The sequence below is a fragment of the Salmo salar genome, chromosome 25 (assembly GCF_965601325.2).
Source record: "Salmo salar chromosome 25, fSalSal1, whole genome shotgun sequence".
Lineage (NCBI taxonomy): Eukaryota > Metazoa > Chordata > Actinopteri > Salmoniformes > Salmonidae > Salmo > Salmo salar.
Window position 1 is genome coordinate 11,398,575 of NC_138315.1, and position 26,293 is coordinate 11,424,867.

Below are 26,293 nucleotides of genomic sequence, written 5' to 3' on the forward strand. Positions count from 1 at the left end.
ACTAGTAGGTGCTTTCTCATTGAGGCCCAGTCATTGGCGGTGAGGTTACATACAGATACAGCTCTGAGCCGAAGAGAGAGGCCCCACGCTAGTCTGCTCCTTAATAACAAAGTGATGATTGATTAGATCGCATGGCTGGAAAACAATGCAGGGATCACTGTCAACATGTAGTTCAAGAACGCAATGTTCTTTAACACTAGAACTGCCATAGGCCAACGGCCACTGATGTTTTGATTTTATTTATTTTTTAAAGAAAAGAAACCTCCTGCTCCTTCCCTGATTTATTTTTTATTTGTTTCAAAATGTTTGTTTTGTATTGCTCATTTGTCCGATAATTTATTTATTTTTTTGTAATTTATTATTATTTTTTTTATTTTTATTAATCACAAACAGAAAATGATTTAGAGCCTTTACTCAGCCACGTGCTAATGAGTCTCTCTCTCCTCACTGAATGGACAAATGGATGAATGGGCGATTAATTGTGCACTTTACTTCCCAATTGAATTCAAAATTAGGCCTAGCTGAACGACAAGGAGGGAGAAGAGGTTGATTTTAATTTGGAACAACAATAGTGTAATGATGAGTTTTATGCTTATTTATCAGCCTTGGCGCTCATGTTTATACCAGATAATTTGAATGCGCGCCTTGCGGGTTGATATCATTCTCTTTCATGTTTTACTTTGTAAAAAGAAGCTGTTACTGTTTTATTTACTATTACTCTATTGCTAATCCAATTTATTGTAAGGGAAATGAAAACATGCTGTTGCAGTAGGCCTTTAGAATAATGCAAAACATATCCTTGACTCTATCCAAGTTGATGAGCGCGGGGAAGCAAACGATGCCAGTCAGCCTGCACAGCCGGCTCATCAACTATACCGAAACTAATTTCATACGTAATAAGAGTTAGCCTAAAGATAAGATTAAATTGACAATAGTCTGAGTGACAATATTATCAGTTGTAAAATTGTACATGAAGAGATGGACATAGCTTAGAAATGACAGATGCAGGGAAAGGACCATCACCTTATCAAATCATCCTTCAGAGTCACATGCAGGTAAAACATTTTGATTTCTATATAGTTTCAGAAAGGCATATTCTGCCGTTTATGACAATTACCGTTGTCAAATAAATAAATATTTCCAAATATCACTTTTTACAAGAATGTCTGGGTTGTCCATACTTTCAGCATATGGCCACTTGTGAGGCAGCATTGCTCTGGCTACTAAGCAAAGACTAGTAACATAATACATTAAAATATGCTATTGTTTTTTTTTTTTATATACATTTTCTTATTATCACAATGTTTCTTTAAACCTGCAAAAACGAAATTATAATGATTCCGTTATGATGGATTTAACTCTTGAATTAGTGGTTTTTCGTTTTTATTTATAGACTAGAGTAACATAAGCTCATACAATTATTATTTGAAGTAATAGTTTTTTAGTATTCTAATATTACGTAAGACCTTCATAAACACAACCAAATTATTATTCTTCCGATAGCATATATGAAATGTGTTTATTAGACTGTTAGAATGCTGATGCGTCATTGGCTGGAAGGAGGGTCCATCAAGGCCAGGTGTTCTCTAGCTGGTACTAATTCTGGTGTTAACTCTACCTACTCATGTGACCTGGCATTGCCACTAGACAAATGGTTAGCGTCACCGCCTTCAGCACATGACATGTACGGACATGTCCGCATGAGGATCGAATCCCGGGCCCCACCGCTATTCTGATACACTCGAGTTTAGATTTTTAGTCCGAGCTCTCTCTTTCTGTTTCTTTCACCCTCTGTCTCACTCGCTCTCTCTGTCTGTCACTCTGTCTGTCTTTTTCTCTCTGTGTCTCCCTCCCTCCCTCTGAACATGACCCTCTCTCATTCTATGCGTTTCAGGACCTGGTGTCTCTCTTTAACTTCCACAACTACGACAACCTGAGGCACTTTGCCAAGAAGCACGATCCTCGCAGGGAGGGAGGCGACCAGAGGGTGAGTACACATAGAAACAACCATCCCCTCCACACACAGACGCACCCCTCTTCCATTGTTACCACACCTTCCCAGAATGACAGAATGTGCCTGATTTTAATGGTGCTAAATTGGCTGTAGCCAAATACCTTAAGGGCCGCTAATGAGAGTTCCTAAAGAAAATTTGTTGCCCTAGTTATTTAGATAGCTACAGTACACTCTAATTTATTGACATTTGGATTATGTTTGTGGATGTTTGATAATTTTAGATATTTTTTGGGGAATTCACTTGTTTATCTGGTTTGCCCTTTTGGAGGGGATTGTCATTTTAATTTTGTTTAATCTCAAGGTCAGTAAGCTTTGGCATGCTTGGTTAACAAATATTAATGAAAGGTTAGGATTGATTTTGAATTATCCTTTCCTTTTGGTCTAATAGTGTTTTAATCAGTATGTTGAGAGGCAAGTGGCATCTCTGTCAGAGCAAACCAGACATAGACACACGCCAAGCAGTCATAGACACAATAAAGAAAGGCCGACACATTCTCCATTACATAGTTACAGAACTTAACACATTACCAACCACGCATAGATAGTCACACACACACACACACACATCCCTAGAGCTGCCGCACTCGTGGCATGTGCAGGCAGACCCGACTAATCTGTTATCCCATGTTGCTTGAAACAGCAGTTTACCTTCGGACCAATGGATTACGAGAGCCTTCAGCAAGAGCTAGCTCTCAAAGACTCTCTGTGGAAAAAGGTGGTGCCCACTGATTGCCACGAGGACAGCTCCACCACTGTAGTCTATAGGATGGAGAGTGTCGGGGAGCGCAACTAGGACCCCCCCTCACCTCCCTACCTCCCACCTTCTCCTGTCCCCTTTCTACACCCATATATGACTTCATATATTTATATAAATTATCAAGAGGATTATTTATTTCTATAATTTTTTTTTTTTTTTTTTAACATAATGTAATGTCACATTATGTACTGGTGATGAATGATAATTGATCCTACCTGGGTTACTGTAATTTTTTTATTTTTTATTTGTGTGTCCGTGGCTGCAATCCAAACATTTAACAGACACGCCCATGACGTCTGACAAGTATACACTTGCAGGGCGAGGGAGGAAGGCATGATTTTTAAATGGACCGCCCTTGCCCGGAAATTCGTTCACTCGTTCATCCCGCAACGATTGGGTTTTCATTCACCCACATCAGCTTGTGGGTGCTTTATATGCGCGACAGCCAATTATGAGTGCATGTCTACTTATATTAACTACATAATTATTCAAATATGCCTACTGTATCATAGCTAACAAATGAATTAGCTAAATAACGTTAGCATGTCTAGCTGGATCTTCTGAAGAAGGAAAATATTTTATTTCTACAATTTCCAAAAGATAACCAAACAAAAACATCATTACTTTTACGAGACATGTTTGTGTAGCACAATTTGTAACTTCTTTACATTCGTTTTTACTTACACTTGTATGTTGACTCCATATTGACGTTGAGGTTTTAAGTTTTGGCGGACTTTTCTTAGCGGATGTACAATCATCGCGAATTGAATTATGGGGTGTCTCAGACCCTGACGCGAACATAATTGTACACTCGCAAACTCTATTAAAAACGAGGGCTGAGGGGCTTACGTTGCAAACTTCCTTTGCTTGGCTAATCATTTGGACCGATGACAAATATGGCTGTGGGGATTCCCCCTAGGGAATAAGGCGAGGGTAAGTGGACGAGGGTGTGTCTTTTATGAGTTTGAAATGCATCCCTTGTGTGCTTGGTGTCCCTGCAGAGCTGAGGGAAGCCCTTCCGGCTGCCTGTCTAGAATGTCAGACTTTAGGGGCCTGAAGGGATTGCCTGGCTCAGATTGAGGCTTTGCATGTAGACTTGATTCATCATTTCATGTGTGCTTCAATATCTACTGACAGGTTTGAAGTCCTGTATCTGTCAAACATGCCAGTGTGGGTATTAGGCCCATTGTAATGTTTTTGTTTTGTAGGTTTTCTCAAGCCAAAAGCCAAGGGAAGATGTGGAGTGTTGTGCTTTGACACATAGAAATATAATGTCATTATATTTGTATGCGTTGACAGGCTCTTAAGGTTACTACAAGCGTAACTCGGTTGATCTATGTGTGTGGGTGGAGTAGAGGACACCTTTTGGCAACAGGATATCCTTTCCGGTCCCTCCCTTTATTTTTTATTTTTTTATTTTGGTCTTTTCATTTTTTGGAAAACAAGGAACAGTAGCCTTCCCTTGCTTATAGGAGCTAGCTGGCTTTAACCTGGCTAAAACATAGCAAGCTAGCTAGTCTTTTTAGCTTCCCACATCTCCATGTGAAATAATCAGATTTATCATTTAGAAATATGCCCTGGCAAATATTCTTCTACTTGCTGGTGTAACCTAAAACATTATCCCCGTTTGATATAGTGCTTGTGTATTCATTCCCATATCAGTTAAAAATAGAAAAGCATGTTTTGGTCATGGAGTAAAAAAGCACATGGCTAGCAAGTTGGCTACAGCAGGTTCTACCATTTCACAGTAGCCTGTAATCACTAGTTATTATTTCTAAACAAATACCGTTTTGGGTGGATTCTTTTTTTGGTTTACTTTTTGAACAGTTGCTGAGCTTATATTTGGTTATCAATGCAAAATAGTCTACTTTGATGAATCGCATATATATATATATATATATCAGATCAAGGAATCAAGCAATAATACTGCCCCCACGGCTGCAGAAGTAATGATACTGCATGTCTCAATTTTCAGGTAGTAAAACAGTACACCGAACGCCAGACCTTTTTACAAGGAGCCGCCCCTTTTGTGATGAAAACGACATTGCGACACTTCGATATTCGCGTCTGCATAGAGCTTGTAGTATGCTTTTAGAAGAGCAAACTGAGCCTATAACGATAAGGCACTTATCAGGCATGACACGGACACAATATCAGTCGGACCATTCTAACTCGCATACCAGTGCTTTACCTTTCACATACCAGCAACGCATCTCACATGAGCCGATTTCTCAACTGCTGTTGAGTGGACCAAAGCTTTTCATCAAGGACGTGAAAGGTGATTCATTCCACCCCCTTTTGTGTGTGTGGGCGCCTTTTTGTATTTGAGGTGTGTGTGTGTGTACCGTGTTGATCTAAGCTGTGACGCATGCTGAGGGGACATTGACCCTGGCCCAGACAGACATGACACCGCACAAGCCTTTAGTTTTCATGACATAGCCTAGTAGAATCCTGCTGGATCTATTCCATAGGCAGTTGCAGTATGTATATGTCGGATGGCATATCATGGTTATATAGGTCATACGTATATGTACGAATATGTATTGTACAAGTCAGTATACCGTTGAGAGAAAGTGGGATCACACATTGTTACCAATTATATTTAATCCGTATTATTACTGTGAATGACGCTTAGCTACCCTTAAAGAGGAAGGGGAAACCAGTCCTCTTATCTATACTGTAGCTTAAGAATGCATCATGTTTATTTCCATATGCACTGTACAGTATCTACAGTTTTTTCCCAAAGACTGTATTTGCCTGACGTGCGTGTGTTTTGGGGGGGATTGTTATCTTGCAGTAAGCTTGATGAAACTCAACAGCAGCGCAGAACGGCAAGGGAATCAACTTATTTCACAAACGTTGGCCACATTTGCACATGTACGTCAGTCAAGGCCTTGGGTGTCCTGCTGCTGGGGCTGCTGTTTTTCTTTCAATGTTTTTATCCAATCATGCTTGAAACGGAACTGTTGAATTGGTATACACTGTAGTAGCTCTATGTTACCCATGACTTCGTCATGAATGTGCTCTTCTCGTGGGTCCATGTAAGTCTATGGGTCCCATACCGGCCAAGGTTGAGGTCAATTTGAATTGAAGTCAATTCAGGAAGTGATTTAAATGTGAAATTCGTAAATGGAAAGAATTTGAAAGATACATGGCTTCCCTTTCAGTTTGTTGACAAATTATTGAACATAGATGCCCTGTTTTTCAATTATTGAATTGGAATTTATTAATTGAATTGGAATTCCTGAATTGACTGACTTGACCCCACCCTATCCCATATACTTTTAGTTTGTTTTTAGCTTTTTTTAGTATCAGACTTTTACTTAAAATATATTTTTGTTGTTTTGTCATGTCTATATGCTTCGACTTCATTTAAAATTGTGATTTGGAACTAGGACTACTATTTCACTAATGATGTTTTTTTTTAAGTGTAGGCCTTTGAGATGTCAGTCAGTGTGTGGTGCAAAGCATTCACAAGCCTCTGTCACTGTGGAGTGAAGCTAGCTGTAGCTAGCCTAGCAGCTAATGTTAACTTGCTTGCTAATGCTAATTTACCAAATAATAAGTTATGTTAAATCAATCCTATTTATTTGTACTGAAAATGTATATTTTTGTTTTCTGCTACTTGTGTTTTCTGAAACACATTTGAGTGGGTTTTCTAATGTCTTGCCCATGTTGACATAATATGGAGAATGCAGGGGCTGAAAGCTTGCAAGACTTAGGAGTTAGGTTGTCGTTAGAGGCTACAGGAGGAAGTTATGTGGCTTACTGAACCTTTCTACTCTACTGCAAAATGTGACTAATAACCCCAATCAAATTTTACACAAGGGTTTTTTTGAATGCCGTACCAGTATTTTCATTACAATTTATGATTTCACAGCAACATGTTTGTTTCCCACAATGTCATTATTTTACTGTTTCTTTCAAATGGCATATTTTTGTATGATTTAATAAATGTGTTTGAATCCCCCCCTTGATATTTTAAAGTTCATTTTAGTCCTCCTTGCATGTTTATTTTCTGTTTCATTCCATATCTGTGCCTTGGGGAAAACAGCTATAGCCCTCCAAGTCTTATACACTAAACACACCAGCAGCCTACACTGATAACTTATTGAGAATGTGTATCAGTGCATTTAATGTGAACTTCTCGTGAGCTCCTCAGATCTTAACCGGATCTACCTGGAATTTTGATTTATTACTCTAACTCAAACTGGTTTTGGTGTCTTGGGCATAAAAGGGTGTTGCTTTCTCCTCATAGTAAAGACACTGACTCTTGGTTTGGATGAGAACACTAGGTATTTGTCATGTAGAACCTTGTAGTTCTACAAGAGGCCAGTATTGCAAATACAAGCAAAGAGCTTCAGTAGTTGTAATGCTAGAAGTGTGTTGCAATGACAGGTGAAGTACTTGTTGAAACCATGTTGCCTTGCTGCCCCATGTTATAAACCAATAAAGTACTATAACCAACAAATACCTGTTTGTCAAATTACCACAATTGAAACTAAGTGGTTTAGCCCTGTTGTTTTATTAGTTAACAGATTTTGTGATAGCACTTTGTTATATTGTTTCCACTGGTATTCGCTTACTAGGAAATTGTGGTATCAATGGGTAGTTTTTGATACTTACTTTCAACACAATTGGTAATTTTGTATCTGGTATGTACTAAACGGTGCCTAGAGGTTTTAATGAATCTTAAACAATCTGTAACAATCAGTAATTTAATGTTAACTAGTTGGTTATTCTTATGTAATTACCATTTTACCATATAATTCCCAAGTAAATACTGTACCTGATCATGTCTGTGTGATAAATACTTTGAAAGTGCAGTTTCTGTGGCTAGCTTTGACTCTTCTGGTCACAGTTCAACCTGAGCAGGTAAAAGAAAGGTGAGGGGGGTGGGTGATTTGGGGAGGGGTCTTGTGTGGTATGCAGTGCAGTGCATCCTTTCAGAGTTGATGGAACCAATCAGAAGAGACCCCAGAATGCATTGTGCTTGATCTGTGTGAGCTTGGTCTGTATGCTCGCGCTCCGGTCATTGTTCTGAACCAGTTTTTACTTGGTGAGTTAAGTCAAGTGTGCTCTCTTTGCTGGCAACTGTGTTCCTTGCTGTACTATGTCTGTCTGTATAGTATGGTTAGTGATTTGTATTTCTGTTGTAGCCATTCTTTTTCAGTCTGTCAAGGAACATCCATCACACATATAACAAACGTGACTGAAAAGTCACTGTTTTCGGCTTCAGGGTGATAAGGGGGGTAATAACTATCAAAGTAGTTAAGTTATTTAGTAATCAAAATTGGCCTCTTTTGAGCCAGTTCTGTTTTAATAGGTTGAATTGTATACACTTTTGTATACAGTCTAGACATTTTTTATGGGAATGTGCTGGACTACCCTTGACATGCTGTGCTCGCTTGTTGTGTGTTGCAGTGTGTTCTAACCTACAGTGACCTGTGTCTGTGTAGGGCTGGGCTGATATAGGCCAGATTGGATTCAAGCACACATTATAATACCTGTGTGGGGGAGATGTAGTCACTGCCATAGAATTATACGATTTACTTATATTTCTATGGCAGTGGCAATTTTGGTCAAATGCCAATGGTGTTACATTTCCCCCATTGGCACAATTTTCAGACTGGGCGTGTCTAAGTGGCATGTCCGTGTCTAGCCTCTTAATAGTCAAAAGAATCTCGGTCCAAACCGCCTTCCTGGCCCCATATGAACAGCGTGGTTCAGAGATTCTCTGCCACACATTGGGTGTGTACTTTTGTGTTTATATCAAAACTAGCCTACATAGCCCATGTTTGTTGATGACTGTGGGTTGGAAAAGGATGCTATCTTTTTGTGGTAAATAATGCAAGTGACTTCAATGGCTAATTTCTTTGAACGGGGAGGGGAGGGGGGGGGATATTTAGATTCACAGGAATACATCACATAAGATGAAGAAGCAATACTTCAAGCCGCAGCTCCATACTTACTTGTCAGACAGAACTGATACTGTATACTGGTTGTTGGGGTGGGATTGGTGTGGGGGGTCCGTGGGTGGCTTTTAACCATTGTATTAGTTTCCTCATGTCTTACTCAATAGTAAGAAGAAGTTGAGTCCAAATTGGATGTTAGTTACTATATTTATTGAATATTATATGAATCCTATAAATCTGAAAGGGCCAAATTGGTTGCAATCAATTAGCTTAATTTCTCAGATCAAATTCCATTTTAAGAAAATAATGTTGCAGAAATGCACATTTTATCTGCTTCTAACTACAAAAAAAATACGATTTCAGAACATTCTGAGATGATGGGTGTCAGGGCTTGCTGAAATGATATGGAACGACTCTGCTTTGCGCTCTGCTGTCTAAGTAGTTATTTTCTGCTACCGAGTTGTGACACTGGTCTGCTAAATGCCTTTGCTCTACTCTATTCTACATGGTTCAGTTCTGCCAGCTATGCTACTTACAGCTATGCTGAGTTTTGCCCTGCTTTATTCTGTTCTGATTGGTGTTTTACTGTGATGTGGAGCTCCGATATGTTCTGTTTTGGGCAGTTGTCTCTGAATTCTGCAGCATCATCAAAATGATTCTGAGATGTTACAGAAATACTGTACAACTGTTCCTCCCCAAGCAAAAAAACCAACATCTAAATTGGTAATAACTCCATATTGTCATTAACTGATTAATGCATTAATTGATTGGTTTACTGGTTTGTTGTGAATGTGAATCAAGGGTTTTATGCTTTTGATACCCCAGCACTGTTGACTGTTTTATTTTTTTACTTTTTTTATTCACTCTTTTAATTCACTCCAGCACAGTTGAGTATCTAAAGCATCGAACTCCGATCCAAACAGTAGTTCACATGATTAGACTTTGACGCTTTGAAGCTCTACCCACAATACCACCGCCACCCAAATGGGAAAAACATGAGACCATTTACTGAAGGCAATGTCACTATGCCTTCAGGAATGTTTCAGCACCCTCTAGTGGTTGATGATTAGATTAGAGAAAGCTACCACAGACCCATAGCCTGCAATGCAGCAGATAAGCCACACATAGTCTGCTAAAGCTTCAAGTTAGTAAATGGACCACAAGAGAATACACTCAAATTGTATTCTATTTCTATGCTAGTGCCATAGTGTTACTCCCAATATGTGAATCTCTACCTTTTTTATTTCTCCAATCAACTCTTTAGAAAACACTGCCATAATCCAACCATAGTATCTGGTCTGTAGTCAATACTGGTAGCTCCTCAAACATGACTCAAGGCTCCTTAAGAAGTATCTTATTGACTGGGTGGCAGAATAGAGAACCTTGGCTAATAAATCTGTCAATATCCCCTGTAGCCTACAGCTTGAGCCAGGACTCACGGTTTGCCTGGGGCTAGAGAACTCACTCTTAACTCCTAATACACTCACTACTCACAAACATACCTATTGGTCTTACTAACTGCTCACAGTGGTCTCACTGCACACAAATAGCTAGTAGAATTTTAAAAATACATATATATTTTGGGACAATATTAAATATTGACAGCTTTATTAGCGAAGGTTCTCTATTCTGCCACCCAGTTAATAAGATGATTCTTAAGGAGCCTTGAGTCATGTTTTGACAACACCAAAGTTAACAGGTCATATATGATCGTGTTCAATGTCTCAAGGCTTATGATATAGGATGTAGCCTATTTTCACGCTGCCATTTCTCAAAAGAATGAATAGATGCTATTCAGTCAGTCACAATGAGAGATGCTTAGACATAAGGGGGTAAAAAGGCCTCCTGGCAAGTCTTACATTGCATTACATTCTACATAATTAATAATACTGCCATTGCCATGGGGTTTTTGTAAGGAGTTGATTGGGATCCAGAAGTCCTGATTGATGTTTGGCAGATTCCGCTTCTCTTTTAGCTGGTTAAGGACTGTGGTAGGGCACATATCCCCCACCCCATGCGTGTGTGTTTGCCTGTTTCCACAAACTGCTTTCCTCCTTCTCTCCAGGTCAAGTCTGTCATCAATCTCCTGTTTGCCGCCTACACCGGAGACGTCTCAGCACTAAGGAGGTACAGTACGCAGCTCTCTTACACACAGATGACACACACACTGACAAACACATTCATGTTCAAAATCATGTTAAATTCATAATACTTGAGTAATTATACCTTTGTTCGTAATGATCCGTCTTCTTTTGTATCTCTGAATAACTTCTGTCTTCTTTCTCTGCCCGTTAACTTCCATCTCTGTGACACTGCTGACCTTTCTGTCGGTGTGTCTGCAGGTTTGCCCTCTCCTCCATGGACATGGAGCAGAGGGACTATGACTCCAGGACAGCTCTACATGTTGCAGCAGCAGAAGGTGCGTCTCACAGCCTCCCTTTCCTGTCACACACGGGGACAAATTGTGTGTATGTCAGGGTCCTCTGGGAGGGATTGGCAGACTCAGCCCCCTCTGTTTCGTAGGGGTTAATTTGCTGTCCCTTGGCAGCTGCATTGCGAAGTGTGTGACGTCTTTGCTGCAGTGTGTGTGTTTTTTGTTTCTTACGTAACTCCGCCATCTGCTCTACTTTCAGGACATGCAGAGGTGGTGCGCTTCCTCTTAGAGGCGTGCAAGGTGAACCCTGTTCCCAGGGATAGGTAAGCCAACAAACTTGTCTGTCTGCCTTGTTTTTTTAGGTGTTTCTTTTTGTGTGGGTAGACAAGTATATGATACCGTCTCTCGAGTGATAGTAAGCGTCTACAATACAAGTGTACTCCCACTCCAAAATAACACTTTTGTTTGTACCCTGTCATTTTCACAACAACTAGTGTTAGCTCCCAGAACTATGCCTTTGTAGGCCAGTCTAACCCCAGTCAGTCACGCTCGTTATCTTTCCCTATAGGTGGGACAACACTCCAATGGAGGAGGCCTTGCACTTTGGCCATCACGACGTGGTCACCATCCTCCAGGACTATCAAAACAAGTACAACCCACAAGAGATCCCCAAGAAGGTCAAGGAGACGACGGAGAACAACCTGGACGGCCTGCTGTAGTGTAGCCTCGCGAGCCAGCAGGTGGCGCCACACTGTTTTTATATCATCTATACTAGACTGCTGTTTTTGTGGTGGGATGCGCTTTTTGGAGTGACTTTTGTCGACTTTGTATGATGTCGTATTTCTGAACTGTGTGTTTGATTGAACATGTTTTTTTTTTTTAATATATATTTTTTATACTCCCTTGTTTTACCGTAAGCTTTTTTGCTTTACCTTCGTCGTACGCTTTGCTCCTTTTGCGACCGTGTTGCTTACTTTTGCTGTATCTTTCGTCTCTCTCTTCCATCACCAAGTGTGTGTTAGGGTCCCAAATCGAAGTGCACAATCTGATTGAATCTTTGTGACAATGGTGTACAATATAAAGTGATATTATTATACATATTCTCCTACATGTAAATTGTATATTTATGTACTGTTGAAAGTTAATGAATTTCATGATATCAAGGACCAATACTTACTGTAATTTAATGTAATAGATCATCTAGCAGTTTGGTCTTGTTCCTGGAGGGCCACAATGTCCAGTAATCCTTGGCCAAATCAGGCACTCTCTATGTAGTGATATGATGTTGAATCTGAAATGACATTTTATGTTGGCACTAATGTCACTCTGTACCATTCTAGCTACAGTGCTTCTTTTAATGGCTGGTTGGACAGTTCAAATAAACGGTAGGACATGATGGGCCTCCACTAGGGTAGAGGCACTATATATGGTCCTGTAGCCTTCTTAGTCACATGTAAAGGATGCCAGATGTTACCAGACATCCTATGCTTCCACTACTTCGGGTCAAACTTGTCTTGATTTTTATCAACCCTACTGCATAGGAACTATATGCCCTTCAGCTTTCATTTCAATATAATTTTTCTGTACTTGACTTTGTTTGGGATGAGACCCTCATTTGTATATATATTTCTTTTGTCCTTTTTCTGTATTTTCTCATTTATAAAAGTGGAGTTGTACTTCCCTATAGCTAAATACTGTATGTAATGCGCACAACACAGGCGGTTGTGGTTGTCTGTAGAGAGGAGGTAGCTAAATCAGGAACCGCCGACAGAACGGGAGTACCTGTGTCCCCATGATAAAACACTAGTCTGCCATCACTTGTCTGATGTCATACAGAATACTTTCTATCAAACCAATACAACAGGACTAAAGCCTACAAGTAAACCATCTACCCACTCCTCATCGGAAGCACTTTTCTGAAAGGAGGAAACCAATTGGACATGTTTGTGTGAAAGAGTGGGCTAACGTGTTAAATATATAAACATATGGCAGTTGACATGAATATTGTCCAAAAACATCCTCTTAGGTGTCATCTTTTATGAATAAGCGTGTGCCTGTGGGCAGGAATCAATTTTCCCACAGTAGTAAAGATCAGCTGGTGTGTAAAGGACCATATCACACAATATAAACAAGGCTTAATTCAGGATTAGAATTATAGCATAGTCGAATTCCATTTAATTTCCAAAGAGTAAGAGATGAATGGAAAGTCCTGAATGACTTATTGTATTTGTATGTTATGCTTTGCTACTTGAATATGCACAGTAGCATTGTATCCTGTATTATTGACAGGTGCAAAAACAGTTGAGTGATTTAGTATGTCAGTTTTGTGCATAGCCACTCATGAGGTCCAATATGAATGTCAAATCCATCCAGTTGAGGAATGACGCACAGTATGACATGAGCGATACCAAAAACATAACCACTTGCAGTCAATTTACAACCTGTTTTTATTTTTTAAATTGATGCGAATGTTAAGATCGCATGAAGCAATACTGTACAATAGATCAAATTATAAATGAACAACAGTGGTAGTAATTTTCCCCATAAGACCTATGTAGCATAAAGAACAGCTTCATTGACACAATGGAGTGTAACCACAATAACCTTACGCAACGTTCTAATCCAGATAGATAATGAATACACAGATGGAATATCAAGTGGATTGGAAAACCCTGTCCTCTATGTACATAACATCTCTACCACTACTTGTTGGTCTCTGTAAGGCAACATTACCGGGTTTTCAGCAACTCCCCAGATCTGTTCGTCTGAGACGGTAACATTGTGTATGGAAAAATGTTCAAGTGAAAGCCAAAGAATGAGAACGATAACAGAACATGTTGCCACAGAAATTCAACCTCATTCACCACTCCCCGTAGTCCGGGAAACACAAGACTTGAACCCTCCAACCAATCACCTCCATAACACTGTCGTATCCGTGACGTACAGGAAAGGTCTCAAAATGTGACATTGGTTCTGCTATTGTTATACTATGCCTGTTGTAATGGATTGGTGATTCAGTGAAAGGTAACCTTGCCTGTGACCTGATAACTTGTCTGCTGCCTAGGCTTTAGCTCAGAGGGCTAACACAATATTGTGGTTTGCAGGAGACCTGAGTTTGAACCCCTGTAGATCATATGGACAGATGGTTCAAGTCAGGTGTCACCAGTAGTTGCAGACCAGTCTAAAGTTCCAACTAAAGACAGTTCTGAATGTATTGCTAAACACGGATATCCTTTTCTGTTCATATTTTAGGGCATACTTGATGTGCAAATGTGCGATTTCTCCTGGCAGTGGAATATATACACATATATATATATGATATATTTATTTTAATAAACAAGGTTAAATAAAGCAAAGCTATTCAGGCATGTCTGAGCCCTCTTTGTCCTTAAATTAAAACAGTGATGTCTAAACATGTACCATTCATTTCTATTGGGAACAAAATAATCAAACAAACAGCAAATGCATACAAGTGTGAAGAGTCACACGCTTGGAGTCATTGCGTGCTAGGATTATGGGACCAAATTCTAAACTTCACTACTTAAATTCACGTAAGGGAATTTGTCACATTAACTTTTGGTCCCCCAAAATGGAGGGACTATGTGCAAAAAGAGTTGTAATTTCTAAACGGTTCCCTCGATATGTATGACAATACCCTCGAATTAAAGCTGACAGACTGCACTTTAATCTCATTGTATCATTTCAAACCCATGGTGCTGGTGTACAGAGTTAAAACAACAACAAAAATGTGTCAAAATGTCCCAATACCTTTGAAGCTCACTGTATAACAGCTTAACCATTTCACCTGAAGTTATTACACACTAGATATGCATTCACAAAATATTATCCTCTCCCACAAGTCACACAGAATGACATTCCTTAATACAAACAGCTGGACTTGAAGCCCCAAAATCTCATGCATGTACATTAAAACGACAGACTGTTGTATTTACAAAGGAAACCCAACAAATCTCTTCAACTTAATCAACATCCTTTTTCTGGGATGTCTTCAGATCAGTTCGGTGCGGGGGGGTAACACGTCTTTCAAGGGGCGCTGCCTGAAGAGGGCAGGTTAGTTTGGGAAAGCTTTGCACATCTGTAGGGAGAGGGACATGAGAAATACCAGAATCAGGGACAATAATGGGCTGCATCTCAATAGTGGAATGCTGCACTTTTGTGATTGCATTGAGTGTGTACTGTCACATTGTAAAAATGCATGAATTATCCCTACCCTTGCATGAAATGTTTGGAAATGCATACTCCAGCTATGATGCTAGTCCAGCTGTGTTCTGATGATTAGACATGTGTTCTGTCTGGCTCTAACCTACCACACTCAGTGTGCGGATGTGCTGTCTGGTTGAAACCTACCATAGGTCGGCTGGTGTTTCCCTTATTGTAACCTACCACAACAATTGCACCCTCTTTCTCCTTGTCTCCTCAAAACCCATTGGAGGAGAAGGTCAGGGAGTTGGGACACTGGCTTTCTCATCCAATGGGTTTTGAGAAGGATTTGAGGAGAGAGTATGCAATTTTGATCTTCCCAACGTCTCTATGTGTGCGGCTGGTGCCGTCTGTCTGGCTGGCTGAAACCTACCACAGTATCAATCTCAGCAGGGTTAATAATCCTGGTCAGCTCTCCGTACACTTCAGGACTCATGGGGATCATGGTGTCCTGTAGTCTGGAGTGGCCGAGGAGAAGCCCAACCAGCAGAAAATATCAACTTTGAACGTGAATAACTCAAATCAATAAAACTCAAATCTAGAGGTAATTTGGCATTTACTGTACCTTTGTGATGTCATTATTTATTTACACCTTCATTTGACCTTTCATTGTACTTTGGGCTGTGTGTGTGTGATCTAAAACCAATGAAAGCCTATATGAAAACACTAGAAGGTGTTTCAAAACAAGAATCCCACTTACAATTCAGACACAGAGATAAGCTCCCTCTTAACGTAAACAGCATCAGACTCACTCTCCAACTCCATTGGCTCAGCAGCTGGGAAGGTCAAAGGTTATACACGTTTAGGGATCATAAATCAGAACCAAGACATTACCAGTGGCCAGTATTTCAAATGGGAAAAATTGTGGCACAACAAAACATGAAAAAAGTATGCAGTGAATATTGTGTATAAATAGCTTTGACTGGAATTGGAAGTCCACAACACCATTTTGACCTTTTCAACTACTCAATCTTTCCTCAAAATACATACGTTTGGGCTGCGGTCGAGTGTTAGTTACCTTCTGTGGGGTGGCTGTAGTAGCGTGCTAAGGCGCTGTCTTTGGGGATCCTGGGGTAGAGGTAGACCAGAGGGTTCTCAGGGATGTTCTCAGCAGCCATCACCTTGAAGTTGTGGAGGATGTCAGCGAAGGAGACGGCGGCCAGCTCCTTCTTAGTGTAGGGCTCCACCGTGTGGAAATGGACGCCTGCATGTTCATAGTTATACATAAATGAACACACAGAATGTGATAAGCGAATGTGTTCGCAGTCAGATTACCTGGTAAAATAATACAAACGGAAACCCATCTACGAGGAGAGACAGACGGACACACATTCATAATGTGTTAAAGAAACAACAGAAACATGTTTTGTCTGTCTGTGCATGGGTATGTATGTATAGGCCATCATTGTAAATAAGATTTTGTTCTTAACTGACTTTGCCTACTTAAATATAGGTTAAATAAATGTTACAGAATAGCTCCCCCCCCCCCCCCCCCCCACACACACACACACACACACACACACACACACACACACACACACACACCGTCATTGCGGTGCTCTACCCAGGTAAAGGTGACGGCACCCTCCTGGCTGCTCTCGCTGAAACGCAGTAGGAAAGTCCCAGGCTCCTTGTCCTTCAGCAGGGCGTTCTCTCTCTCCTTACTGACAAAGCCCATGATACACCTACATCCCAGAGATTCAATGGATTATAGCACAATAAAGTCACTTTTCACAAAACGCAATGTTGACCTAGGCTTCAGAAAGGCATACTGAAGAAATGCGAGTTTGAGCGGTGTGTTGGTGAGGTACTCTAGACGTATTCAGACAATGTGAAAATCAAAGCTCTTACCCGTCATTCCACAAACACAGGAGGTGTCTCTTGATCAGGTCCAGGATTCCATCGATCCACAGCCAGAATGGAAAGCTCTTCTCATTCACATTCTGCTCAGGCAAAGACGCACTTACTACACAGCTCATAGTAAAACACACAGGGGTTGGCCAAAACGCCAAACTTAAGGTGTGATGCTCACCTTGCAGAATCTTGTCCAGGGGATGAGCCCATTAGGATTTCCTACAGCCTCTCGACCTGTCACAGGAGCGTCCTATTATTATTGGTTCACTTTAATGGAATGACCTTAGCTTACACTTATGAGCATTACATGGACACGTCATAAGCTGTTTACATTTGCATAACACTTGACATTTTTTGTCATTTAGCAGATACTCTTAGCCAGAGTGACTTACAGTTAAGCGCATTCATCTTAAGTTAGCTCGGTGGGTCACGGGGGCCGGAGCTTGGACTGGGCTGAGTGGGAGGGCCAAAGACCAGAGGTGGCAAAACGGAGTGCTCGTGTTGGGGTGTAGGATTTGAGAATAGCCTGAAAGTAAGGAGGGCAGTTCCTTTTGCTGCTCCGTAGGCAAGCACCATGGTCTTGTAGTGGATATGAGTTTCGACTGGAAGGCATCGGGAGTGTGCGAAGGAGCGGGGTGACATTGGAGAACTTGGGAAGGTTGAAAACCAGGCGGGCTGCAGCGTTCTGGATAAGTTGCAGGGGTTTGATGGCAGGAGATGACAATTGCCTGGATTAGGTTGCAATTGAGGTGGTGGGCCAACATCCAAGCTGAGATATCTTCCAGGCACGCAGAGATACGTGTCGCCACCTGGGTGTCAGAAGGGGGGGGGGGGGGGGGGGGGGGGGAGTAGTGGAGTGTCATCCGCATAGCAATGATATGACGGAGCCGAGTGACTTGGTGTATAGGAGAAGAGGAGAGGGCCTAGAACCGAGCCCTGGGGGATACCAGTAGTGAGGGTATGTGGTGCAGACACAGATCCTCTCCATGTCACCTGGTAGGAGCTGCCTGACAGGTAGGATGCAATCCAATAGTGTGCAGAGACTGAGATGCCCAGCCCTGAAAGGGTGGAGAGGCGGATCGGATGGTTCACGGTGTCGAAGACAGCGGATAGATCTTGGAGGATGAGAACAGAGGAGACAGAGTCAGCTTTGCCAGTGTGGAGAGCCTCCGTGACAAAGAGAAGAGCAGTCTTGGTTGAGTGACCCGTCTTGAAGCCTGACTGGTTAGGGTAAAGAAGATTGTTTTGAGAGAGATAGTGAGAGAGTTGATCAGAGACAGCACGCTCAAGTGTTTTGGAAAGAAAAGAAAGAAGGGATACAGGTTTATAGTTTTTTTACGTCAGAGGGGGTCGAGTGTTGGTTTCTTGAGGAGGGGAACGACTCGGGCCATTCTGAAGTCAGAGGGGACGCAACCAGTGGTCAGAGATGAGTTGAGGGAAGTGAGGAATGTTGATGTTCCTTTTTTTATATGGTGAATAGATCTTAAGCAACAATTGCATTGTTAGCTATTATCTAAGATTAGTTAGCTAAATCAATTGGCCACCTAAACTCACTTGCCAGACATAAGTGTCAAAAAAAACTATTGGCTATCTCACCGAGAGTTGAAGTCGGAAGTTTACATACACCTTATCCAAATACATTTAGACTCAGTTTTTCACAATTCCTGACATTCAATCATAGTAAAAATTCACTGTCTTAGGTCAGTTAGGATCACCACTTTATTTTAAGAATGTGAAATGTCAGAATCATAGTTAAGAGAGTGATTTATTTCAGCTTTTATTTCTTTCATCACATTCCAGTGGGTCAGAAGTTTACATACACTCAATTAGTATTTGGTAGCATTGCCTTTAAATTGTTTAACTTGGGTCAAACGTTCAGGTAGCCTTCCACAAGCTTCCCACAATAAGTTTGGTGAATTTTAGCCCATTCCTCCTGACAGAGCTGGTGTAACTGAGTCAGGTTTGTAGGCCTACTTGCTCGCACACACCTTTTCAGTTCTGCCCACAAATTATCTATGGGATTGAGGTCAGGACTTTGTGATGGCCACTCCAATACCTTGACTTTGTTGTCCTTAAGCCATTTTGCCACAACTTTGGAAGTATGCTTGGGGTCATTGTCCATTTGGAAGACCCATTTGCGACCAAGCTTTAACTTCCTGACTGATGTCTTGAGATGTTGCTTCAATATATCCACATAATTTCCCCCCCTCATGATGCCATCTATTTTGTGAAGTGCAGCAGTCCCTCCGGTAGCAAAGCACCCCCACAACATGATGCTGCCACCCCCGTCCCCCTTTTTCCTCCGAACATAACGCTGGTCATTATGGCCAAACAGTTCTATTTTTGTTTCATCAGACCAGATGAAATTGCTCCAAAAAGTACAATCTTTGTCCCCAATGTGCAGTTGCAAACCGTAGTCTGGCTTTTTAATGGCGGTTTTGGAGCAGTGGCTTCTTCCTTGCGGAGCGGCCTTTCAGGTTATGTCGATATAGGATTCGTTTTACTGTGGATATAGATACTTTTGTACCGGTTTCCTCCAGCATCTTCACAAGGTCCTTTGCTGTTGTTCTGGGATTGATTTGCACTTTTCGCACCAAAGTACGTTCATCTCTAGGAGACAGAACGCGTCTCCTTCCTGAGCGGTATGGCGGCTGCGTGGTCCCATGATGTTTATACTTGCATACTATCGTTTGTATAGATGAACGTGGTACCTTCAGGCATTTGGAAATTGCTCCCAAGGATGAACCAGACTTGTGGAGATCTACAATTTTTTTTCTGAGGTCTTGGCTGATTTCTATTTGATTTTCCCATGATGTCAAGCAAAGAGGCACTGAGTTTGAAGGTAGGCCTTGAAATCATCCACAGGTACACCTCCAATTGACTCAAATGATGTCAATTAGCCTATCAGAAGCTTCTAAAGCCCTGATATCATTTTCTGGAATTTTCCAAGCTGTTTAAAGGCACAGTCAACTTAGTGTATGTAAACTTCTGACCCACTGGAATTGTGATACAGTGAATTATAAGTGAAATAATCTGTCTGTAAACAATTGTTGGAAAAATTACTTGTGTCATGCACACAGTAGATAACCTAACCGACTTGCCAAAACCATAGTTTGTTAACAAGAAATTTGTGGAGTGGTTGAAAAACAACTTTTAACGACTCCAACCTAAGTGTATGTAAACTTCCGACTTCAACTGTATGTATGTCTAACCAACAAGCGCACCTTTATACCACAGACGGCTTAGCGGTGGCTGTGTCGTGGCACAAAACCACTCCTAGTCACAATACGAACTCCCCTCGCCCAGACTCACCCAGGAGCTTGTCTCCCAGCATGCTCAGCTGCTCGTCGTTGAGGCCTCGCTTGGTTACGGAGGAGAACTGCCAGCTCAGCACCTTCGACAACAGGCTCCAGGTGGCCTGGGGAGGGCTCAGGAAGAACGACAGATTCTGAAGGAGGAAAGAGAGGGACAGAGATGATCAGCTGAGCTGGGGTGGAACAAAACGCCTGCACATCCAGTAGCTCTTCAGAAATTGGCAGCCCGTGGATCACATGACGGAAGAAAGCAGGAAAGGAAATATTTTGTGAGGTGAGAGGGGTTGGGTACCTTGGACTCACTGGTCAGCATGTTGTACCACATGACAGAGGCCCAGGCTCTGGGCAGCTGGCTAATGTTGGAGATGACCACAATGGGCAGGGACGTCGTCTGGACACACATACACATTCACGCACACACACAGTCAGAAGGGAAAAGGGACATCGGTAGACAGTAAGGCACCTTGGTATGTACTATTTCTAAACACTGCTACCATGACTGTATACCATGTTTAGTAAAAGCTCCACAAACTAGACTGTTGTTCTCACCTCCAGGTTGACCTGGAGTCCTGGGTGAGTGAGTTGTGTCTCAAAGCTGATGGAGTGGAGCTCCTCTGTCACTATGAGAGGACCCTGAGTGGACACACATGCAGGTTCCTTTGACAACGATGATAAGCTATTCAAGACTGTAGCTTAGCTTAGATACAGCATTACCACACGTATAATGATTCAAATGAAAATAATTGTTACATTTCCTTACGTCGTTTGTTCTGTTGCCTGTAACCTTTTGCTCCTTTAGTTGCTGGGGAAGAAAATAATTGGGAGTTGAGATGCCACCTGCAGCACACAAATATCGGTATGACATTTACAGTGTAGACACTGAGTGTAGAAAACATTATGAACACCTGCTCTTTCCATGACGTCGACTGACCTGGTGAATACGGGTGAAAGCGATGATCCCTTATTGATGTCACTTGTTAAATCCACTTCAAATCAGTGTAGATGAAGGGGAGGAGACAGGTTAAATAAGGATTTTTAAGCCTTGAGACAATTGAGCCATGGATTGTGTGCATGTGCCATTCAGAGTGTAAATGGAGGGTGAATGGGCAAGACAAAAGTGTTAAGTGCCTTTGAACGGGTATGGTAGTAGGTGCCAGGCGCACCGGTTTGTGTCAAGAACTGCAACGCTGCTGGATTTTTCACGCTGAACATTTTCTCGTGTGTATCCAGAGTGGTCCACCGCCCAAAGGACATCCAGCCAACTTGACACAACTGTGGGAAGCATTGGAGTCAACATGGGCCAGCATCCATGTGGAATGCTTTCGACACCCTGTATAGTCCATACCCAGACAAATTGAATCTGTTCTGTGGGCAAAAGGGCGGGCAACTCAATATTAAAAAGGTGTTCTTAATGTTTTGTACACTCAGTGTATATTGCTGTGACCAGTGGTAGGTACAGTATTAGGGGACTCCAAACCGAGTCACCTGACCCCAAGACAAGAACGCTTACCACAACCCACTCTCTTAAGAGAGTTCGTAACAGACTAACGACCACTACAATTTGGCCAGACAATTTTTTTCCAGTCAGAGCATCTGGATTATGGAGCACCCTGCCAACCAGTGTGACCGAGTGCAGTACCTTTGAAAGCTTCAAGGCAAACCTGAGAAAGTGGCTAAAGGCAAACCAGTCATGTGAACATTAAGACATTCTGACTCTTAAGATGCCAGCTACTGTAGGACCAAGGGACATTTAAACTGTTATGTAATATTATAATTATATTGTTTATTGGTGCATATTTAGATTGTTATATATATACACTGTATATATTGATAGTGTGTTATATTGCAGCATTGTAATGACATATTGATGTTGATTGTTTTCTGCCCAGGGACTACAGATGAAAACGAGCTATCTAGCTAAATCTGGTGCAATGGCATGTTGTACATGGTCCCTGACAAATAATACAATTATTAAATACAGGATATGACACAACGACGTTGTATCAATTCATACCAGGTGTCTGAATTCTGCTGCCAAGCTCCCATTGGACTCCTCCATGTTCATAACCTTAGAATTAGTTCCAAAGATGTTGAATTTCCGGAACCTGGACAATGACATCAATTTAGAGGAAATGTAATCACTTCGAGGCTTTTTCAGGTATAGGTTGTAAAATGAAGAGCAAATTAAGTCCTACCCTCTCACTGTATTCCTCTCAGTCACGTCCCTAAAGAAAGACAACCCACATCAATGACTCAAGCTTATACCCTTGTCATTGATAAAATAGAATTCATTACTTCTGAACGTGCGGCGTCATCTTAATACAGGGCCTTCGAGGTAAAAGGTTACAGAATCAAGTATACTCTCAGGGCAGGTCACTTCTATAACACACACTCATTCACTTACTTGTCAAACAGAGCTTTGACTTTGAACTGGTAGTTGAACTCCTGAAGCTTCACCAGCAGTCTGGGGATAACATTGACACAAGATTGTTAAAATAAGGTTGTTCAGGTTTGCAGGCTTTTGCTCCAGCCCTGCTATTGAATTGGATTGAATTTACTTTGACATATACAACAAAATGCACAATGTGGAACCAGAGGATATCACTTGAAAGTATTAATTGAAAATGCATGTTTCCAAAGTGGCCCTCGATGATAAAAACAATAACACATATAATGATTAAAAGACAAGACAAAATAACAAATAACCATAAATACATTCATTTATATTGACATCCTAAAAATTGCCACTATTCACTGCACTTCTCCTGAAAATTAAAAAAATTAAATAATAATAAATCAACCATATTCATTTCACATTAAAACAATCTATTAATTGCACATCATATTGATCCTTCAAATAAATACACCTGACCAGGAGTAGGGAGCACAAGGGGCAGTGGAGTGGTTTCCCTTACGTAGACAACCTTGTCCTAAAGAAAAAAAACGTTGCCTGCTTTTTAAAAGCTATTTTTACTTTTTATTTGCTTGATCTCCAAGGGAAGGCTATTCCATAGACAAATGCCTGCATGGAAAAACGTGCCCCTCGCAGTACTGTTTACTATTGGATTTTACAAGACGTAACACTAGCTCTGGTATTGTGACTGTGTTGGTTATATACCATATCGATGTGGTTTTTCCATGTAACCTGGGGCATGATCATTTCAGATGTCAAACACATGATTAAAGTTTAAGTTGGTCCACTCTGGAGTCCAAAGGCAACAAGCCCACCTCCCAGAACTCCTGTACCCCTATGTGGGTCCTAGAGGGGACATTCAGCATACCTGAAAACATATAACCCAGCTGATTCTACAAACTATCAATACAGTGTTTCACATAGAGTTTGAAGTGTGTGTGTCACTGGTGCCCCCACCTGATTTTGACAGTGAACTGCACCCCAGTCTTCAGCACCAGAGGTCTTTGGGGGTGAGTGGGCATACAGGGCTGTCTCTCCACCACGATAGAACTGAAAGACAGACACCACAGAAACATACTCTCAATCATCTGATAGTCACACTCCTATGGCACTCCACTAAAGCCTAGTCTAGACATTAACTCTGGGAGTTAACTCAAGTCTTCTGGGATGTATTAGGAACCAAACGGAAGCAAACGGAACCAAACAGGGAGGAACCTACCTGAATTTGTCCAGCAGAAACTCTAGTTTTTACAGCAAAATGTTTTCCGTTTGTAACGGTTTGGACTAATGATCACACCCCAAATCTCAGGCAAGGTTACCTTTCATGCGAGCGTAGTTCACTGAACCAACTCTGCTACATAATAATGATAGATAATGCCACTTAGCAGACGCTTTTGTCCAAAGAAACTTACTAAACATGTGTATTAGGGTTTAATTTTTTCCTGAAAATCTACACATTTATATTTCTGAGAAAATTGCAATCATCCCGGTTATATTCCCATTCAAACCGGAAAAGCTATTTAAAATCATATAATACCAGTGATTTTTTAAAAATGTATAAATATGGACAGGAATTTCATGGTTTCTTGTTTTGTATTAGTCACAATTGAATCAACTCAAAGTTCATTCAAAAAGTCACCACACAACACAATTTGTTAATTTAACCTAGTTTAAATCTAGGCCTAAAATGTTGGTGTATTGGGGTTGTGCCGCAGAGCATTATGGGGATTGTATGTGTTGATGTCATGACTTCCACCGAAGGTGGCTCCTCTCCCTATTCGGGCGGTGCTCGGCGGTCGTCGTCGCCGGCCTACTAGCTGCCACCGATCCATTTTTCCTTTTCGTTTGTGTCTGTCTGTTTTGTTCACACCTGTGTCCTATTAGTTGATTTCGGTGGGTTTTTTTACCTCCGCTGCCTGCTAGTCTTTGTGCGGGATTGTTTGCTGTGGTTACTCTGTTAGGGGTGCTTGTCTGCACCACAGGGTTTTCTTTTCTCACAGTAATTGTACCGTTTTGGTATGTGTTTAGGAGTAGACGTTTCTCCTCGGTGTGTTGCGTTTACTTCCCTATGTGTGGCGACTTCGTTTGGGCGTGTTTCCCCCCATGTTGTTGTTGAGTTGGGACTCCTTAATAAACGATTGTGCCACTGGGACTTCCTTGCTCTCCTGCTCCTGATTCCTGCACCTCCCTCCTCTTAGGAGGCACGTAACAGTTGAGACCGAGCATGTTCTAGATAAATGGTTGAATTGACTCCGGTCTCCCGTCTTAAAATGACTGAATTGTTATAAAGACGTGGTTATGAAACCCACAAGACATAAAAGATAGGCGACGTGTAAGTCTGAACCTACGGGAACTATTCTGTCTGGACGAAGTCGTTTTTTTAACATATTTAAAAATGTTATTTCCCATGCTGCACGGTGTATTGCTAACAGAGGCAAGTGCATAGTCGAGATAGCATTGTCATGGGATGACAGAAAAGGATTTGAGACTGACGTTGGAGTGGGAAAACAACATGATAGAAGGGAGGAATATACAGTGAGTAAAGGAAAGGACATTTATTAAACTGTGAAGACAAACTTTAGAATAAATGAGCATGATAGCAGATAACGCAATGACTGGAAGTCTATGGTTAACGCTAACTAGCACTAGCTCGCGAAACTACCTCCAACTTACTTCATACTGGACAGAGAGACATAAAAATGGTATCCACAAGTTAATCTGACTCTGTGGAAGTAGATAAAGGGCCTTATTGCCACAATCCTGAGGTATCCCTTTAAAAAGAATGGTGGAATCAGGATATATGGGAGACTTCAAAGTCACAGTTAACCCTGGGTTGTCTGCTGAGCAGTATCCGCTACCACACATTGACAACCTTTTTGCGGGTTTAGCTGGAAGTCAAAAGTTCAGCACAAATAGACTTCGCAGAAGTCGACTTTAAGATGCACATGGATGAAAAGTCAAAAGGAACTGCTGATCGTCATGACACATAAGGGGGTCTTCAGGTACTGTCATCTACCGTTTGGAATCTCAAGTGTGCCAGCACTGTTCCAGAGGGAGATGGACCAGATCTTGAGTGGATTTCCAGGAATACAATACTGCCTGGATGATATCCTCGTTACTGGGAAAGACGAAGAGGACTACCTCCAGAACTTGGATGCGACCTTGCATAGATTGAAGGACTGCAGCCTGTGAGTTCGTACGGTCAAATGTGCATTCTTCCAATCATCAGTTGAATACGTTGGACAGGTCATCGACGCCACAGGCCTTCACAAGGATCCATCCAAGGTCAAGGATATTTTGGACACCCCAGTTCTTAAGAACGTGAGCCAACTACGTTTTTTCCTGGGGTCACTGTCCTAATCTTAGCAACGAAGCTGAAACTGCTGCATCAGTTGTTTTGTCAGGACAAAACATTGAAATGGACAGAACAA

The 26,293-nt window shown here is 41.4% G+C and overlaps 2 protein-coding genes across 8 annotated transcripts in view; one reads left to right on the forward strand and one right to left on the reverse strand.

Moving 5' to 3' along the window:
* The window catches only part of LOC106586143 (glutaminase kidney isoform, mitochondrial-like), a 60,283-nt gene extending 45,855 nt beyond the window's left edge, over window positions 1–14,428 (forward strand). For 4 of the 7 annotated variants that reach the window (XM_014173040.3, XM_014173041.3, XM_014173042.3 and 1 more), the window contains exons 14-18: window positions 1,895–1,987; window positions 10,752–10,813; window positions 11,029–11,105; window positions 11,320–11,383; window positions 11,629–14,428. In XM_014173040.3, the coding sequence (XP_014028515.1) occupies window positions 1,895–1,987; window positions 10,752–10,813; window positions 11,029–11,105; window positions 11,320–11,383; window positions 11,629–11,779 (447 nt within the window). In that variant the 3' untranslated portion in view covers window positions 11,780–14,428. Of the gene's footprint in view, window positions 1–1,894; window positions 1,988–2,654; window positions 6,742–10,751; window positions 10,814–11,028; window positions 11,106–11,319; window positions 11,384–11,628 lie in introns of those variants that run through there. The other 3 variants (XM_014173045.3, XM_014173046.3, XM_014173044.3) reach the window with 2 other exon arrangements.
* The window catches only part of LOC106586142 (signal transducer and activator of transcription 1-alpha/beta), a 62,198-nt gene continuing 49,394 nt past the window's right edge, over window positions 13,490–26,293 (reverse strand). Inside the window, exons 31-45 of the mRNA XM_014173036.3 lie at window positions 23,820–23,912; window positions 22,854–22,913; window positions 22,645–22,674; window positions 22,464–22,554; window positions 21,210–21,251; window positions 20,999–21,082; window positions 20,742–20,840; window positions 20,448–20,583; window positions 17,314–17,369; window positions 17,133–17,224; window positions 16,827–16,966; window positions 16,300–16,485; window positions 15,982–16,057; window positions 15,655–15,739; window positions 13,490–15,156 (exon numbers count right to left, since the gene is read on the reverse strand). Coding sequence (XP_014028511.3) covers window positions 15,133–15,156; window positions 15,655–15,739; window positions 15,982–16,057; window positions 16,300–16,485; window positions 16,827–16,966; window positions 17,133–17,224; window positions 17,314–17,369; window positions 20,448–20,583; window positions 20,742–20,840; window positions 20,999–21,082; window positions 21,210–21,251; window positions 22,464–22,554; window positions 22,645–22,674; window positions 22,854–22,913; window positions 23,820–23,912 — 1,294 coding nt within the window. The 3' untranslated portion in view covers window positions 13,490–15,132. The remainder of the gene's footprint in view (window positions 15,157–15,654; window positions 15,740–15,981; window positions 16,058–16,299; window positions 16,486–16,826; window positions 16,967–17,132; window positions 17,225–17,313; window positions 17,370–20,447; window positions 20,584–20,741; window positions 20,841–20,998; window positions 21,083–21,209; window positions 21,252–22,463; window positions 22,555–22,644; window positions 22,675–22,853; window positions 22,914–23,819; window positions 23,913–26,293) is intronic.